Here is a 15,783-nt window from a genome sequence, read left to right as displayed (position 1 = left end):
TAGTATAACTAGGGTAGGCCTAGCTAGTTATTTTGTCCGACTTGTCCGAATAGCTGACCTGCCACTGACCCAACGCACTCAATAGGGATTGAGAGCAGAGGTGCTGGCGCAGCACTCTGTCAGAAGGTTCGAAACCCAGATCGGGGTATACAAGCCGAAGTGCTGGCGAAGCACTTTGTCCAAGAAATCAATAACTCTTACAGGTTTCTGGCTGTCAGCTGCAGAGAGGGAGTAACGCAGGCGTTGCAACTTTAACTGCGGGTGCCGGTCTTAGCTCTTGGTGTTCCTGTCCGGATCCAATTTGGCTTCACCTGTCCTGATTCTGATCTGCTTTAGAAAGATGAACAGACGGCACCGGGTTTCGTGCATGGATATATGAAACAATCCATACGTTGAACACTTCTAGATACAAACAGGTATAACAAAGGTCTAGAGAAATATTCTTTTTATTTAATAAATTCTCTTTTTTTTTAATGTTTAAAAATATATGACTTTTTTATATCGGACACTCTCTACCATTTGATAACCAGTCTCCTTATATCTTGTTTCGGCAAAGGGAAATTAGTCACAATTACACATATGTTTGTTTATCACACAGATTGATGACAATATTTCATTAGAATGGTTACAATCAAGATGATCCCTGGTAATAATATACAGAACCAATCAACGCGTTTTGGCCAATGCCTTCTTCAGGAATTCTGTGTAACCAGAAAGAGCTATGAGACAAGAGATATGTATTAATATTCTAAAGTGACAACGTATTGCAAAGATAATTTTATGTACATATAGATACATATGGGACATAAATAAGAGTGCGTGTGGCAAAGTACTGTAATGAATAGAAATCGTGAAACAATGCCGGGTCTAAACTACATGATGCTTGTTATATGCCTAATAACGCACAGTGCTATTCAAATCAAACTTATAATTACATGTCTAAATATATACAGTGCTATACAAATTTTATATACATTTCTAACAAACATTCAATGCTATACAATTTATATACAATCTATTAACATTTATTGGAAGTCATATTGTTATTCTCCTTCATATAGTTAATACGTCCCCTAACTATTCCTATTTGTCTGTGAAAAACAGAATAGGTTAGCTAAACTGAGCTGGTAATTCTGTATCCTATGTTTTAAGGGTACTTCAGGCCTAGCAGTTTAGACAAAAAAATATATTCACCTTTATGAATTACTCTTGGTTAAGCAAGGACTGTGCTGTCATGGTATCTAGAGATTTGCTGATGGTGTAACCACCTGAAATTAGGAATAAAGGAGATTATATATATTGCTTGTTGTTCTCTCCTAAGCTAGATAACCTTGGTAAGCCCAAACATCAGGTTAAACTATATAGACACTATCCATATCTTCGGAGGTGTCAAAGTTTTTAGTTTTATAGATTTGAATTAGATCATTACTTATGGATCCCGACTCCCATTTAACCTAAGTCAAAAAGATGGATATAAGGATTAATTCCTACTTACACTGCTGAGGCATAGGTTCCTATATTAGACGTCCTGATATAGATGATACATTCTCTCTCTGTTCTAGGGTACAAGTGGTATGGAGGTATCCTGCAGTACTGGGTTAAAGAGGAACAGTCTGTTGTTTATTATGCTGCCCCATTATATAACATAATAAGAATGAGATGGATAATAGGGTTGTACATACCTAATAGACTTGGTTTAATGCATTAGTATATCGCGCATCATAGTATGGCACGTGCTGAGCCCAGTCCCTCCTCTGAGTTTAAGTTGTTAAAGGCACGTGATATGGCGTCTAATATGTTCTAATAGTAGCGGAGAAATAAACAATAAACCAAGTATGAATCTCCCCTAATTCACCAACTGATTAATTTTAACCTGCTAACAAATTGCAAGTTCAGATAGCAATTCTCAATGAATACCTAAATTGATAGTATGATCAAAATTCAGACGGTGACTTGAGACTGATGGTCCATATTCACTGAAGTTGCGCTCCTCATAGGGATCCAATTTGACTCTAAAAGACAAGATGTATCGTCTAGTGTCTTTATATGTATTAGAGCATATCAGACATCTATATCACCCAGTAGTACTTCTTACTAAATGCACATCTTGAAAAAATCAATGTGTGCTAGACCGCCTGCTTCCTGGTACATATACGGGAAGGGATAAACACGTTAGATACACTTAACAGCTATCCCGCGGATATTTCTATTACACCACCTGAAGTGATAGACACATTAAATACAGATAGGCGTGTTGCTTGCACGAGACCGATGTCCAAAATATCCCCCGCTTCCCTCTCTATTCCCGGCAAAAGTTCAATGGACTCATTGTGGTTTGCCGGCAAAACCTCCTATTTACTACCTACTTACTTGGATTACTTGGATCACGGATAAATTGTGTGCGTCCCACCAAGTCATCACGCATCAACAGACTCGAATGCCAGATTTAGCGGCGCCATTTAAAGCCATTTACCACGCAGCAATGTGTGGAAGATATCGCGATAACGTGATGAAATGGGGATGTTCTTAACTAACCTCATTTTCACCCGTACGTCAAGCCTGCAGGTTGGGCGCCATGATGGACTAGTATATTAGGGCTATATTATATATGGAACAAACTCAATACAGTCAAAATAATTAATATTCACCGTCTTTTTTCACTCTCTGAAAAATGTGTCTTCCAGGGTCTATGAGATACACACGTGACCGCTACTACTCCATTGGTGCATGAGTTTGCTACCGCAATTTCGCTAATATATGAATTCTATGCAAATTAATGCATACGGGTCTAGGGCATAGTTGATGGTGTATCAACCGGAGAGTCCTGTAGCGTGTACTATCTAGGCTTCTACTGTGTTTATAGATAGTAGTCATTGGACTACCTGTGGGTTTAGCCGCCATGATGGATTGGGATACTCGGGCTACATCTAAAATATACCACCAAAGTCAATAAATCCAGTTAATCATCGCTGTACCCCAGGAATCTTGTCTGTTAATTACATACTACATGATGCTTGAGGGCTTTTCTGTTGGACATCAGTAGACGTCAGCCGCTGTCTGCCTGTAGGGAACAGTAAAGCCCCTAAGAAAAATTATCTGATGATAAAGAACTCTCAAGGGTCCCTAATTCTCATCTTAACTGACTAATCACACTCATATGTGTGCTAATGGACATGGAGTATTATATATAGTGGCACCAGTGTATTATTTTATGGCCTGCTCCCATGGGATCTCCAAATTCAACCCTTTGATTGCTGTTTCTAAAATAAAGATCCAATATACCTTGCGCATTTTTCTGATCTTATCTGTGTCTACTCCTTTTTTTTGGTGAATCCTTTCCAGGATGTACCATTTCATGTATTCTGGCGCATGGTTCTTATCCAAAAAATGGCTAACCATGGGTGCCACTGTTTTTTGTGTTCTGATAGCTGACCGATGTTCAGTCAAGCGAACATTCATGGCCCACCCTGTCTGGCCTACTTATCCTTTCTTGCATGGACAAATAACCAGGTACACAACATTAGTACTCCGACAGTTATTTAAGTCTTCTGGGGTGATAACCTGATTATTAAAATGCAAGGTTGGGCCTTGAATCACTGAATTACATGATTTACAGTTCGAACACTTATATGTCCCTTGCACTGGTCACATGGTGTTAATACTCATTTGCCCAGTGATTGTTTTTTGATTCATGCAGGACCTGACAATGTGGTCTTTTAATGACTTGTTGCATTTGTAGGCGAACATGGGTTTGGGTATTCTTTCTTCTTTTGGGGTATTTACTTTCAGTATATGCCAACTGGCACACACTGCCTGCCTAATTCTGTCATTAAGCACTGAATGTTTGGTTATAAATACTAGTCCTGGATCCGTTTTATCTTTAGTGGATTCAAGGAGGTGCTGGCGATCATAAAAACGGGCCCACTTATATGAATCTCGCACAATATTTTTGGGATAACCTCTTGCTTGAAATTTCAGTTTCATTGTTACAGACCTAGTGTCATTGTCTGAAATATTAGTGCAATTAAGGCTGAGACGTAAAAACTCCCCAAACGGTACACTATTTTTCTGAATGGCGGGATGGAAACTATCATAATGGAGGAGGGTGTTTCTGGCAGTGGGCTTGGTAAACAAATCCAGTACCAGGACACCACTCTCATGCTTGATCATGATGTCCAAATAATCAACCTTTTCATTATCTAAGTGATTAGTGAATCTGATATTCCTGTCACATTGGTTAATCCACTGAATAAATTGATGTAAATTTTCAATGCAGTCATTCCAGATGAAAAATACATCGTCTATGAACCGCGACCACTTGGTCACGGATTCATAGAATGGTGCAACCTCATTAAAAACAAATCGTTCTTCAAATTGAGACATATAGATATTAGCAACAGTTGGCGCACATGATGCTCCCATGCTAACTCATTGCTTCAGTTTACATAGCTTGTTGTTGAATTCAAAAATGTTGTCACACAATACTATTTTTAAACATTCCAAAATAATTATGGTTGGGCACTTAATACTGTACTTTTGTATGAACCAATGGACAGCTTCTAAGGCCCCCATGATGGGTATATTACTGTAAATAGCCTCAATGTCCATTGTTACTAGATATTGAGTGTCAGTACAGAAATTGGAATTCTCTACCAGATTGATGATGTGTCTGGTATCTTGGACACATGTGGACAGAGAATGGCATTGATGTATTTAGCTAAAGGTTCAGTAGCTGAGCCTATTGCTGTTACTATAGGCCTCAGCCGGGGATTTTGTGTACTTTTGTGAAACTTCGGTATACCATATATGCTAGCAAGCCTTGGATTTTTCACAATTAAAAAGCTCCATTCCTTGTCACAAATCTCACCCTCCCTGAGGGCTTTGTCTGTCAGCTTCCTAATTTTTGACATTGTCTGGGAGGTGAGGTCTTTGGGGATAGGTGTGTAGAAATGTGTGTCACCCAACATTTCCTCCATTTTGGTTATATAGGTGGTTGTATAATATACAACAATTCCTCCCCCTTTGTCACAAGCCTTCACAACTATATTTTTGTTGGTCTTTATTTGATTTAGGGCTTTATATTCATCTCTACTCATCCCTACTCAGGTTGAATGGAGTTTTTGGAACATAAGATGTAATATTCACAACTTTGTCAAATATTATCTGTTCAAAGATAGACTGAGCTGGTAATTCTATATCCTATGTTCTAAGGGTACTTCATGCCTAACAGTTTAGACAAAAAATATATTCACCATTATAAATTACTCTTGGTTAAGCAAGGACTGTACTGTCATGGTATCTAGAAATTTGCTGATGGTGTAACCACCTGAAATTTGGAATAAAGGAGATTATACATATGGCTAGTTGTTCTCTCCTAAGCTAGAAAACCTTGTTGATGCCCCAACATCAGGTTAAACTATACAGACATCCTCCATATCTTCAGAGGTGTCGAAGTTTTATAGATTTGAATTAGATCATTACTTATGCATCCCTACTCCCATTTAACCTAAGTTAAAAAGGACGGATAGAAGGATTAATTCCTACTTACACTGCTGAGGCATAGGTTCCTATATTAGACGTCCTGATATAGATGATACATTCTCTCTCTGGTCTAGGGTACAAGTGGTATGGAGGTATCCTGCAGTACTGGGTTAAAGAGGAACAGTCTGTTGTTTATTATGCTGCCCCATTAAATAACATAATAAGAATGAGATGGATGAGGAGGAGCTACGCGAGCATCCGAGATGGCCGCGTGAGCACAGAGCTCCCGAGACCCTCGCCACTCTTCGCAACTTATCCTGACGAAATCCTGAATTTTCAGATGGGTTATTGAAGAGGAACCTCAGCTGATCTCTCAGCTCTTTAAAAATTTTGATTCGGACTTTGGGAACCAAAGCTACGTTGATTCGAACTTTCGAGGCCCACCCTGCGGTAAGCCGGGGACTAGGCAAATTGGTACGCCGGGACGAAGTTGAACCTCAGTAGCCCTGCATCAACTTTCGGTTTCACTTTTGGGTCCTGGCATTGTCTGACTGCGGGACAGTTCCGTTCTGTCGGAGATCTGTCCAGTCTCTGTTTAGTCAGAGTGTGACTCTACCCTCCACGGAGTTGGGTCGGACTGTGTCTTTGCCTCGGCCACACAAGCCTGCTTTTGTGGACTTTTGGTGACTTATCCGCAGGCGGCCATTTTCACTAGGTCTCACGGGCCCCTCCGGGGCGCATCTTCCAGTATGGCGGCCAAGGCCGAAGCCGAGAATCGGAAAACTAAGGTGCCCCTTCGCGGGGGACTGGTCCAAACCAACATTATGGATCGGTATACTCAATCTAAAGGATCCCCTGGTGGTGCCAGCCGTACCCCGGAGGATGCCAAGGAAGATTCGACCGCGCCTACTGAGCCGTCTCTTCAGGACGTCATGAGTGCCATCACTACCATGAAGGAGACCATCGGCCAACAGTATGAGGCTCTTGCTCACAAAATCGACACAGTTGCCGTCGATGTCACCCTGATTAAAGCCGACCAGTCTAAAACCAACGAGAAGGTGAAATCGTTGGATTTGAAGACTTCTAGCCTCACGGCCGATATGTCGGAACTTCAAACCGAACTTGGCAATCTTAAATCAACTAATGATATCATGGCTCATCGGCTGGAAGATTTCGAGAATAGGGCAAGACGCAACAACATCCGCGTCATAGGTGTCCCGGAAAACCCCGAGAATCATTCGATGGATCTCCTGGTGGAGGACCTTGTTCTGAACCACCTTGCCCCTTCTGGACTGAGCAAGTTCTTTGCAGTGGAGCGTGCCCATCGCGTCCCGGGTGGGAAGCCGAAACCAGGCGCCCCTCCCAGGCCTATCATCGCCAAGCTCTTTCACTTCAGAGACCGTGATGCTATCCTGCAGGCTTCGAGGGTGAGCAGCCCGGTGAAATTCAAAAATTCCACAGTCAACTTTTACCCGGACTTCACTCAGCTCGTCCAGAGGCAAAGGATGGGTTTTCGGGGTGTGAAGCGACGTCTCCGTGACTTAGGCCTGAAATACGCGATGCTGTTCACCACCAGGCTTCGTGTGGGGTACGAGGACCGGACATTTTTCTTTGACCGACTAGAGAATGTGAGTGACTGGCTGGATTCTCTGCCTGCCCGTAACGGCCGAACTGAGCACCCTGGTGGTGCCGAGGGTGGTGAGCCTGAACAGAAGTGATGTCTCGGCCCCTGATATCCGAACATTTGACTTTGTACAGCTGGGTTCTATAATTTTCTTACGCTCGTATTTTACTGATTTTCGCCCGTGGGGGGCGGGGGGGATGGGCCTCTTTCCTCCTCCAGGGTCTTTTTGTAGATTGGGAAATGTTAGGGCGACAGGCACTCTTTCTTTGCTCACTGTATATGTTCCCCCGGGGCTCCAGACCTCCACCTTTTCAGATATCGGACGTGTGATCCTGGAACTCCCTGATGGTACTCTCCTTATGGGTGGGGATTTTAATTCTGTTGTTTCTTGTACCGTGGATCGTCACCCCCCTAGGGATCTTTCTAAGTCCCAGTCATGGCTTGGTGGGTTTTTGGACACTTTTGCTTTGGTAGACTGCTGGAGGTTGATGCATCCGACACAGAGTCAGTACACCTTTCACTCTGGGGCCCATGGAAGTCTCTCCAGACTCGATTACATTCTCATGCCTGCTGCCCGTCCCCTTCTGTTAGAGAGATCAGACACCTGGCCCGGGGCATCTCGGATCATTCCTCATTGTGGCTTTGTATTGATACTGGGGCGAATGGTGCGGGGCGGGTCGCCCCCATTAACCCCTGGTATCTGCGTAATCCCAAGACCCGTAACAGTTTGATAAAGTCCCTAGACCACTACTTCCTTGAAAACGAGGGGTCTGTTTCCTCTTCTGTGTCCCTGTGGGAAGTTTTCAAGACTGTTATTCGTGGACAGGCCTTATCCCTAATTTCTGAAGCCAAGAAAACTAAGAATCAAGAGGTTGTGCGTCTTGAGGCTGAAATAGCTGAACTGGAGAATGACCTAGAATCAGGCGTCACCCAGGATGGACTCCACGCCCTTGGTTTGAAGCAGCTGGACTATAAGTCACTTGTCACGGATGCTGCCAAAACAATGTACAGGGAGCAGCAGGGCAGATTTTATGATGTCGGGGACAAGGCGGGTAAATTGATTGCGTGGCTTGATAAGAAAGAAAGGGCGAATCGTGTGATCCCCGTGATTCAGACTTTGAATGAAGAGTGTGTGACTGACCCAAGTGAGATTGTGGAGTGTTTCGCGGATTATTTTCGTACTGTGTATTCCCCGGTGTCTGATAGAGATGAGGAAGACTCCCATTTGTTGGTGCGCGATATTGCGCTGCCCCACCTCTCCGAGGAAGACCGAGAGTTAATGGATGCTCCATTGTCTGCGGATGAGATTGCGATCGCTATTCGTTCTGTCCGTTCGGGTTAGGCTATGGGCCCGAACGGTTTGCCCATCGAACTGTACAAACTGCGACCCGACAAGGTAGCACCATATCTCCGCGATATGTTCCTGGAGTCACGAGACCTCGGTGCCCTCCCTTGTGATCAGCGTTTAGCAACAATTGTGGTAATTCCTAAGGAGGGCAAGGCTAGGGATCGCTGCTCCTTGTACAGGCCCATCTCCCTGTTGAACGCCGAACCTAAAGTCCTGGCCAAAGTTCTCGCCAATCGTCTGATTACGGTGATCTGTGACCTGATCCATCCGGATCAATCTGGTTTTATCCCGCATCGGAACACCGCACTCAACTTGCGGCGATTGCATGGTGTTCTCGCGAGGGCGGGGTCTCTTCAAGAGCCGGCCATCTTGGCATCTTTGGACGCCACAATGGCCTTTTATACAATAGAGTGTCCTTATCTCTGGGCCGCCCTCGCAAAATTTGGCTTCGGTTCGGAGTTCATAGGGTGGGTGAAGCTTCTTTACAGGGAACCGCTGGCTCAGGTGGTTGTTAACGGCCGAGAATCCAATTCCTTCACTCTTGGGAGAAGTACGAGACAGGGGTGCCCCCTGTCCCCCCTACTCTTTGCGCTTGCCTTAGAGCCCCTTGCAGCCTGGCTCCGGTGGGAGCCGTCGATCAAGGGCATTCAGTGGACTCCCGATTTTGAAGATCGGATTTCGCTGTATGCCAACGATATTCTCTTATACCTTACCTCCCCCCATAAATCGCTTAACGTCTTGTTTGACGTTCTTACCTCGTTCGACAAGAATTCGGGTTTGGTCATAAATTGGAATAAATCTTGTGTGTATGTAATTTCGGGTGGCCTCCCTCCCTTCCCACGTAGATTTCCTATCCAGGTTTCCCAGACGGGTTTCAAATATTTGGGGATCTTCATGTTACTCGACCCTGTTGCTTCTCCCCCTCTCCAGAGGTTGAAGCTTGACGTGGTTCATTGGCGTAGATTGCCGCTGTCACCGCTCGGTCGTGCCGCGCTTTTTAAAATGATATCCCTGCCACGGTTTTTATACGCACTCCAGAATTCATTTGACATCATCCCGGCAAGTTACTTTCGGGAGGTGGAAAGCCTACAGAGGCGGCTCATCTGGGATGGCCATGCAAGAATTGCTCTTGCTAAGCTAACTCTACCCTGGTATGACGGGGCATGGCGCTCCTGGATATCAGGCAGTACTATTGGGCCTCTCAGCTGTGCGCGATTAATCATGCAATGTATGCACCCAGCCCAAATCCGGCATTTGAGATGGACAAGCATCAATTGCCGGGGGGGAATTACAACAGGGCGCTCTACTCTAGGCCAGCAGGGAGAAATTTAACAGGGCCCACTATGATTGCTGTGCGCGTCTAGAGTGATGTAAATGCTGCCCTAGGCTGGAAGGATCGGTTGACACGTGCGACCCCATTGTATGCGTCGGAGAGATTGGGATGCCTCTGGACAACGAATGGTTTTGAGAAATGGGATATGATTGGTATAAGCAGAGTGGGTGACCTTTGGGTGAAGGGTGCGCTTAAGACTTTTGAGACACTACAGAATGAGTATGAGCTGAGTGAAGGAGAGTTTTTTAGGTATGCACAGGTCATATGCCTTGACATCGGTCTTCGCTGCCGATGCCAATGTTCCTGAGTCCTCCCCACTGGAAGACCGAGTAGTCGATGGTCATCTGCCTGATAGTACGATTTCACTAATATATAAGAAGTTAATCAACAATCGGGCAGATCTCCTCGTGCGTCTCAGGGTGGCCTGGATTGGGGTCGGGTTAGAACCGGATGATGAAGACTGGCAGTCTGCACTGTCTTCCCCGAAGGAGGTAGCCATTCCCGCCCGTCTCGTCCAACTCAAAATTCTTCATCGCGTGTATGTTACCGGTCCTCGTTTGGTCTCCTTGGGTTTCTCCGCAGATGGGTTATGTAAGCGTGGATGTGGTTTGAGTGCTACTTTCCTCCATATCACCTGGGAATGCCGGGAGGTGGCTGCGTACTGACTCGGGTGCATGCTGTAATGGAGTGTGTCACCGGAGTTGCTCTGCTGCCTGAGGCCCGGAGATGTCTGTTGAATGTGTGGGAGCCGAACGACTACAACGTCGCCCAGGCCCGGTGGGCGGCCCTTGGGAACATGATCGCAAAGAGAGACATTGCGCAGTTGTGGGGTTCACAACGGCGCCCCACCGTGTCAGTATGGAAGGAGAATATGGACTGGTGTATGTTTAGAGAGAAGACTGTGTATTTGGCTAGGGGCAAACCTGGGGTGTAGACTAGAATCTGGGGCCAATGGAACGCCTATCGAGGAAACATATGTACACCCCCGTTTGAAGATAATCCAGACATCTCCCTATCTCCCTGATCCGACATTCCTTGTGTAGTCTACTTTCCTTCCTGATTTTTGACTTCCCCACTGACTCCCCCCCTGACCATCTCTACCGCTTGCTTGTTCGTTCATCTTGTGTTTGAGGGTCCCCCGTATGAGCACAACTTCATATATAATGTTTTATGCCTTGAGATTTGTTTGTTTCTTTTCTTTGTTCTTTTTATAAAAAACAAAATACTATTATATCCTGATTTTATCCTGTGTTGCTGCGACTCGTATCCTGTATTATTGCCAGACCTCTAGGAGATCGGCCAAAGTTTTGTGCTAAACAATGGTTGCTTTTAAGTGTTCTAGCGGCCGGCCCCTGTGGTTGTAGGCCCATGGTTGTAATCTTAACTAATTGCACAATAAAGTAAAAAAAAAAAAAGAATGAGATGGATAATAGGTTTGTACATACCTAATAGACTTGGTTTAATGCATTAGTATATCGCGCATCATAGTATGGCACGTGCTGAGCCCAGTCCCTCCTCTTGGTTTAAGTTGTTTAAGGCGCGTGATATGGCGTCTAATATATTCTAATAGTAGCGGAGACTTAAACAATAAACCAAGTATGAATCTCCCCTAATTCACCTACTGATTAATGTTAACCTGCTAACAACTTGCATGTTCAGATTGCAATTCTCAATAAATACCTGGATTGATAGCACTATCTAAATTCAAACGGTGACTTGAGACTGATGGTCCATATTTACTGAAGTTGCGCTCCTCATAGGGATCGAATGTGACTCTAAAAGACAAGATGTATCTTCTAGTGTCTTTATATGTATTAGAGCATATCTGACATCTATATCACCCAGTAGTACTTCTTACTAAATGCACATCTTGAAAAAAATCAATGTGTGCTAGACCTCCCCCTTCCCGTTAGATATACGGGAAGGGATAAACATGTTAGATACACTTAACAGCTATCCCGCAGATATTTCTATTACACTGCCTGAAGTGATAGACACATTAAATACAGAAAGGCGTGTTGCTTGCATGAGACCGATGTCCGAAATACCTCCCGCTTCCCTTTCTATTCCTGGCAAAAGTTCAATTGACTCATTGCGGTTTGCCGGTAAAACCGTCTATTTACTACCTACTTACTTGGATTCCTGATAAATTGTGTGCGTCCCGCCGAGTCATCACGCATCAAGAGACTCGAATGCCAGATTTAGCGGCGCCATTTAATGCCATTTACCCCGTGGCAATGTGTGGGAGATATCGCGATAACGTGATGAATGGGGACGTTCTTAACTAACCTCATTTTCGCCCGTACTTCAAGCCGGATTCTGATCTGCGCCTGCCTGCTTTTATGGTGCGTGCACTTTCGGGGTTCTGTCCTTCAAACTGACCCGTGGCCAGGGTTAGTTCTTCACACCATTCTATGTAAATATTCTAAGCGGGTATGTAATTGTTCTGGCTCCTTCTCTCTTCCCACCCTAATGTTAAATGATAAAGGTTTTGCATTATTGTCATATGTCATTGCTTTGATTCTTTCTCTTCCCTACCCTAAATGACAAATGTGTGAGACTGTCTTATAAAATCTATACATATTTTTATTCTAATCGTTATTTTCTTGTTTGGGAACTTTCTATTGCTTAATGGCTTGGATTAAGACATTTAAAGAATTTTAGATAAAGAGTTTAAACACTACCTCTGTTTGTGGTTATTAAACGAGTGCTAATGTTAAATGTTACCTATATTCTTGCTAACTCCCTGATTCAATAGGACTTAAGGTACTGGTGACAAGGATTGGTAAGTCAATGGTATAGGTCCGAAAAGAAATTCATAATTCACTGATTAGAGTAAGTGCACAGGTTACCTAATTAAAACTCATCGTATGTTGTTTATGGGCCCAGTTGAGTATGGTAATCTGAGTCGGGTGACCTGCGCGCTCTATCGACAGCATTGGGTGAAGAACTCATTTCCCACATAACATTTCGCAAATTGTTTGTGACATTTAGCTGATTCTGATGTCCCTCCAATTCAAGAAGAAAAAAGAATGGAGTCAACTATTTCACTTTGAGTACAAATGGGTCGTGGTCACTCTATTCTCGCTCCAACACCAACATGTAGCCCATTTGGCTCCGAAGTCTCACTTCTAGAAGGATGTAATCAATAAAGCTACAATATGACTAATTCAGTAAGAGACAATTCAACCCTTGCCTTCAAATCACCAGAGGTAAAAGCACTGTTAGGTAGTATGCTAATCTCACAATCAGACCCTAACAAAGGTTTTTTACTTTGGGATTTTCCTGTTACAGCACAGTCTACAAGTGGTAAGTCATTTACATGGTGCACAGTGGGTGGTGAGGTTTCTGAATTTATTTCAGTGTGCAGTCAGTCAACTTGGTAAAGTGAAGAGGAAATTCCCGCTGGGACAGAGGTATTAAAGTGGGGCCATTTCTGCCTACACTGAAGTCCTACAATCGCAGGGAAATTGATGCATATGTGCACACCCATGCCTCAACTAGAGACTCACAATTCCTCCCCTTTGTTAAATGTTAAGTGTAATAATAAACTGTGGAGTTCCTGTGCTGCACACATCCTTACGTACTGAATACAGCAGTCTTGTAAACTATGAAACAATCTGCAAAAACATCTAGTCAGAAGTCAAATCTTAGTGTTTTTCAAGAAGAAATTAAAAACAAAATTAAAAATATAAAATATATTTTCATGATATGGTACTGTGCGCTTTAGTTGGTCCTGTGGCTAAAAGCACTTGGGTACCAGTTGTTGTTTTCACTATATGAATGCCTAACAAAAGCAAAGTAGCCATATCGTAAGCAGGCCTGGGTAGTGAACTCTGCTCTGTTCACTGAGTTTTGTGCACTTCCCTCCGCGGAGCTCGCGTGGTGCGGAAGACTATGCTCTTTTTAGTGCAGTGAAGTTTTTTTTCGCGAGCCTGAGCTGACGCCAGGGTAGAATTTCTACTCAAACAGCAGGAAGATCAATGCAAAGTACAGTTAGTGCAGCACTACGCCACCAGGGGCAGCTCTAGGCTCATGGTGGTCCTGGGCAGGGAGAATAGGTAGGGGGCCCCGGAAGAGGGGAACCGGGCGGAGCGCGGATGCCAGTGAAGAGGGGTGGGTCAGGGTGTTTTAAAGTGGAACAGAGCCGGAGGCTGCCAAATCCCTGCCAGGGGCCGCCACGCAAATATGTATCCATCCTCAGAGGATTATTATATTAAGGATATATATTGGCGTGGTGGCCCCTGGGGTTTGGTGGCCCTGTGCAGGCACACAGCTTGCACATGCCTAAGGCCGCCCCTAACGCCACTTGCAGAACTCTGCTGAGATTTTTGGTCACTTTGAGGAGTTTGCAAACTTCACCCGACCTAATCATGAGCATGAACACACTAGTTTTCAAGTTCTTTTTTACTTTTCTCTCTAAGTTGTTGCAATTTTGTAAATCTTCACATTAAATTTGCCACTTTATTCAGATAACTCTTAGCCTTTCCCATTCTCTCTTCTCACAGATCCGAAATAGTCAGCGCACCCATGGCGAGAGGAAATGTCACCACATACAAGTATTTTATTCTCCGTGGATTCCCAGCTCAAATGCAAATTAAAGGAGTAGTTTTCTTTCTATTTTTTATAGCCTACATCCTGACGGTAATGGAAAACATCATCATCATCTCCTTGATCAGAGCAAACAGAAAACTCCACAAACCCATGTATTTTTTCTTGAGTAACCTTGCTTTCCTGGAGTTGTGCTACATCTCGGTTACAGTTCCCAATCTGCTCGCCAACCTGGCCACTGAGAATAAACACATCTCTTTTGAAAGCTGCATGACCCAATTATTTTTCTTCATTTCCCTGTTGTGTACAGAATGTGTTCTTCTTGCAGTCATGGCGTTCGACCGCTACGTTGCCATCTGCCACCCTTTGCGCTACCCAACCATCATGAGCAACAGTCTTTGCATACAGCTGGCTGCTGCAACCTGGATAACGGGGTTCCTTATCACGACCATCAAAATGGTCTTTATTGCTCGCTTAGAATTCTGTGGGTCAAACGTCATCAATCACTTCTTCTGCGACATCTCCCCCGTGCTGAATCTGGCCTGCACCGACAGGTCTTTGGCCGAACTGGTGGATTTCATTCTCGCACTGGTCATTTTGCTTATTCCTCTGCTTGTGACAGTCGTGTCTTACATTTGCATTATTTTGACTATTCTTAAAATCCCCACCACTACTGGCAGATGGAAGGCATTTTCTACCTGTGCCTCACATCTCTCTGTTGTTAGCATATTTTACACTTCCACCCTTTTCATATATGCTCGGCCAAAAAAGATAAGTTCTTTTGAAATGAATAAACTGATATCCACATCGTATGCTGTCATAACTCCAATGGTGAACCCAGTGATCTACTGCCTGAGGAATAAAGAGATGAAGCTTATTTTACAGAAAACGTTTAGGCTCAAAAATTAATCTTCTCAAACGACTTAACATTTAAATTATCAGTATACTCTGTTGTAAATTATTGTGATATGTTTTACACGAACAATATCTCTCCTCATTAAGGGTGTGTGGGGGACTTTGCATTGAAATATACAAACATTTCTAAATACAAGAAAACATTTTTAAATCATGGAAGACGTTTCTAGTAAGGGAACTGAAAGGTGAGACTGCTGAGGAAGGAAGAATGTTATATTTTGCAAATAATTAACGGATAGCCCAGCAGATAAATATACAAAGTCATCTGTAGATTTGGAGGATACAAGAGAAAATATGTATTGTTATATATAATGAGTCACAAATAAGATGATTCTAAAATAGAACAAACACGTCAGAGTTAAATAGTTTGGGTTAAACTGTGGTACTTATAACAGATTTTATTCAAGAGTAGTAGTATTAATATTTGCTTGGATAATTTTGTCATCACGCATGTCGTATTGTCATTAATCCTATTCAACATTCAAAAGACTTGTCCATGGTTTTTCGAGGGCAGCGCTGCTTCGTTTGCCA

At 43.6% G+C, this 15,783-nt stretch overlaps 1 protein-coding gene across 1 annotated transcript; it reads left to right on the top strand.

Annotated features, from left to right (window-relative positions):
* The first annotated feature begins 14,316 nt into the window (after window positions 1–14,316).
* LOC147712951 (olfactory receptor 6B1-like) lies at window positions 14,317–15,246 on the top strand. Its single transcript, XM_086919737.1, has one exon. The coding sequence runs from the start codon at window positions 14,317–14,319 to the stop codon at window positions 15,244–15,246; it is 930 nt and encodes a 309-aa protein (XP_086775863.1).
* Window positions 15,247–15,783: the final 537 nt, after the last annotated feature.

The sequence above is a fragment of the Lissotriton vulgaris genome, chromosome 5, assembly GCF_964263255.1.
Source record: "Lissotriton vulgaris chromosome 5, aLisVul1.2, whole genome shotgun sequence".
In the NCBI taxonomy this organism is placed as follows: domain Eukaryota; kingdom Metazoa; phylum Chordata; class Amphibia; order Caudata; family Salamandridae; genus Lissotriton; species Lissotriton vulgaris.
This window is presented reverse-complemented; position numbering and strand designations above follow the sequence as displayed.

Excerpts from the sequence above, each read along its gene's own strand:
- LOC147712951 (XM_086919737.1), top strand. The coding sequence starts at position 14,317 with ATGGCGAGAGGAAATGTCACCACATACAAGTATTTTATTCTCCGTGGA.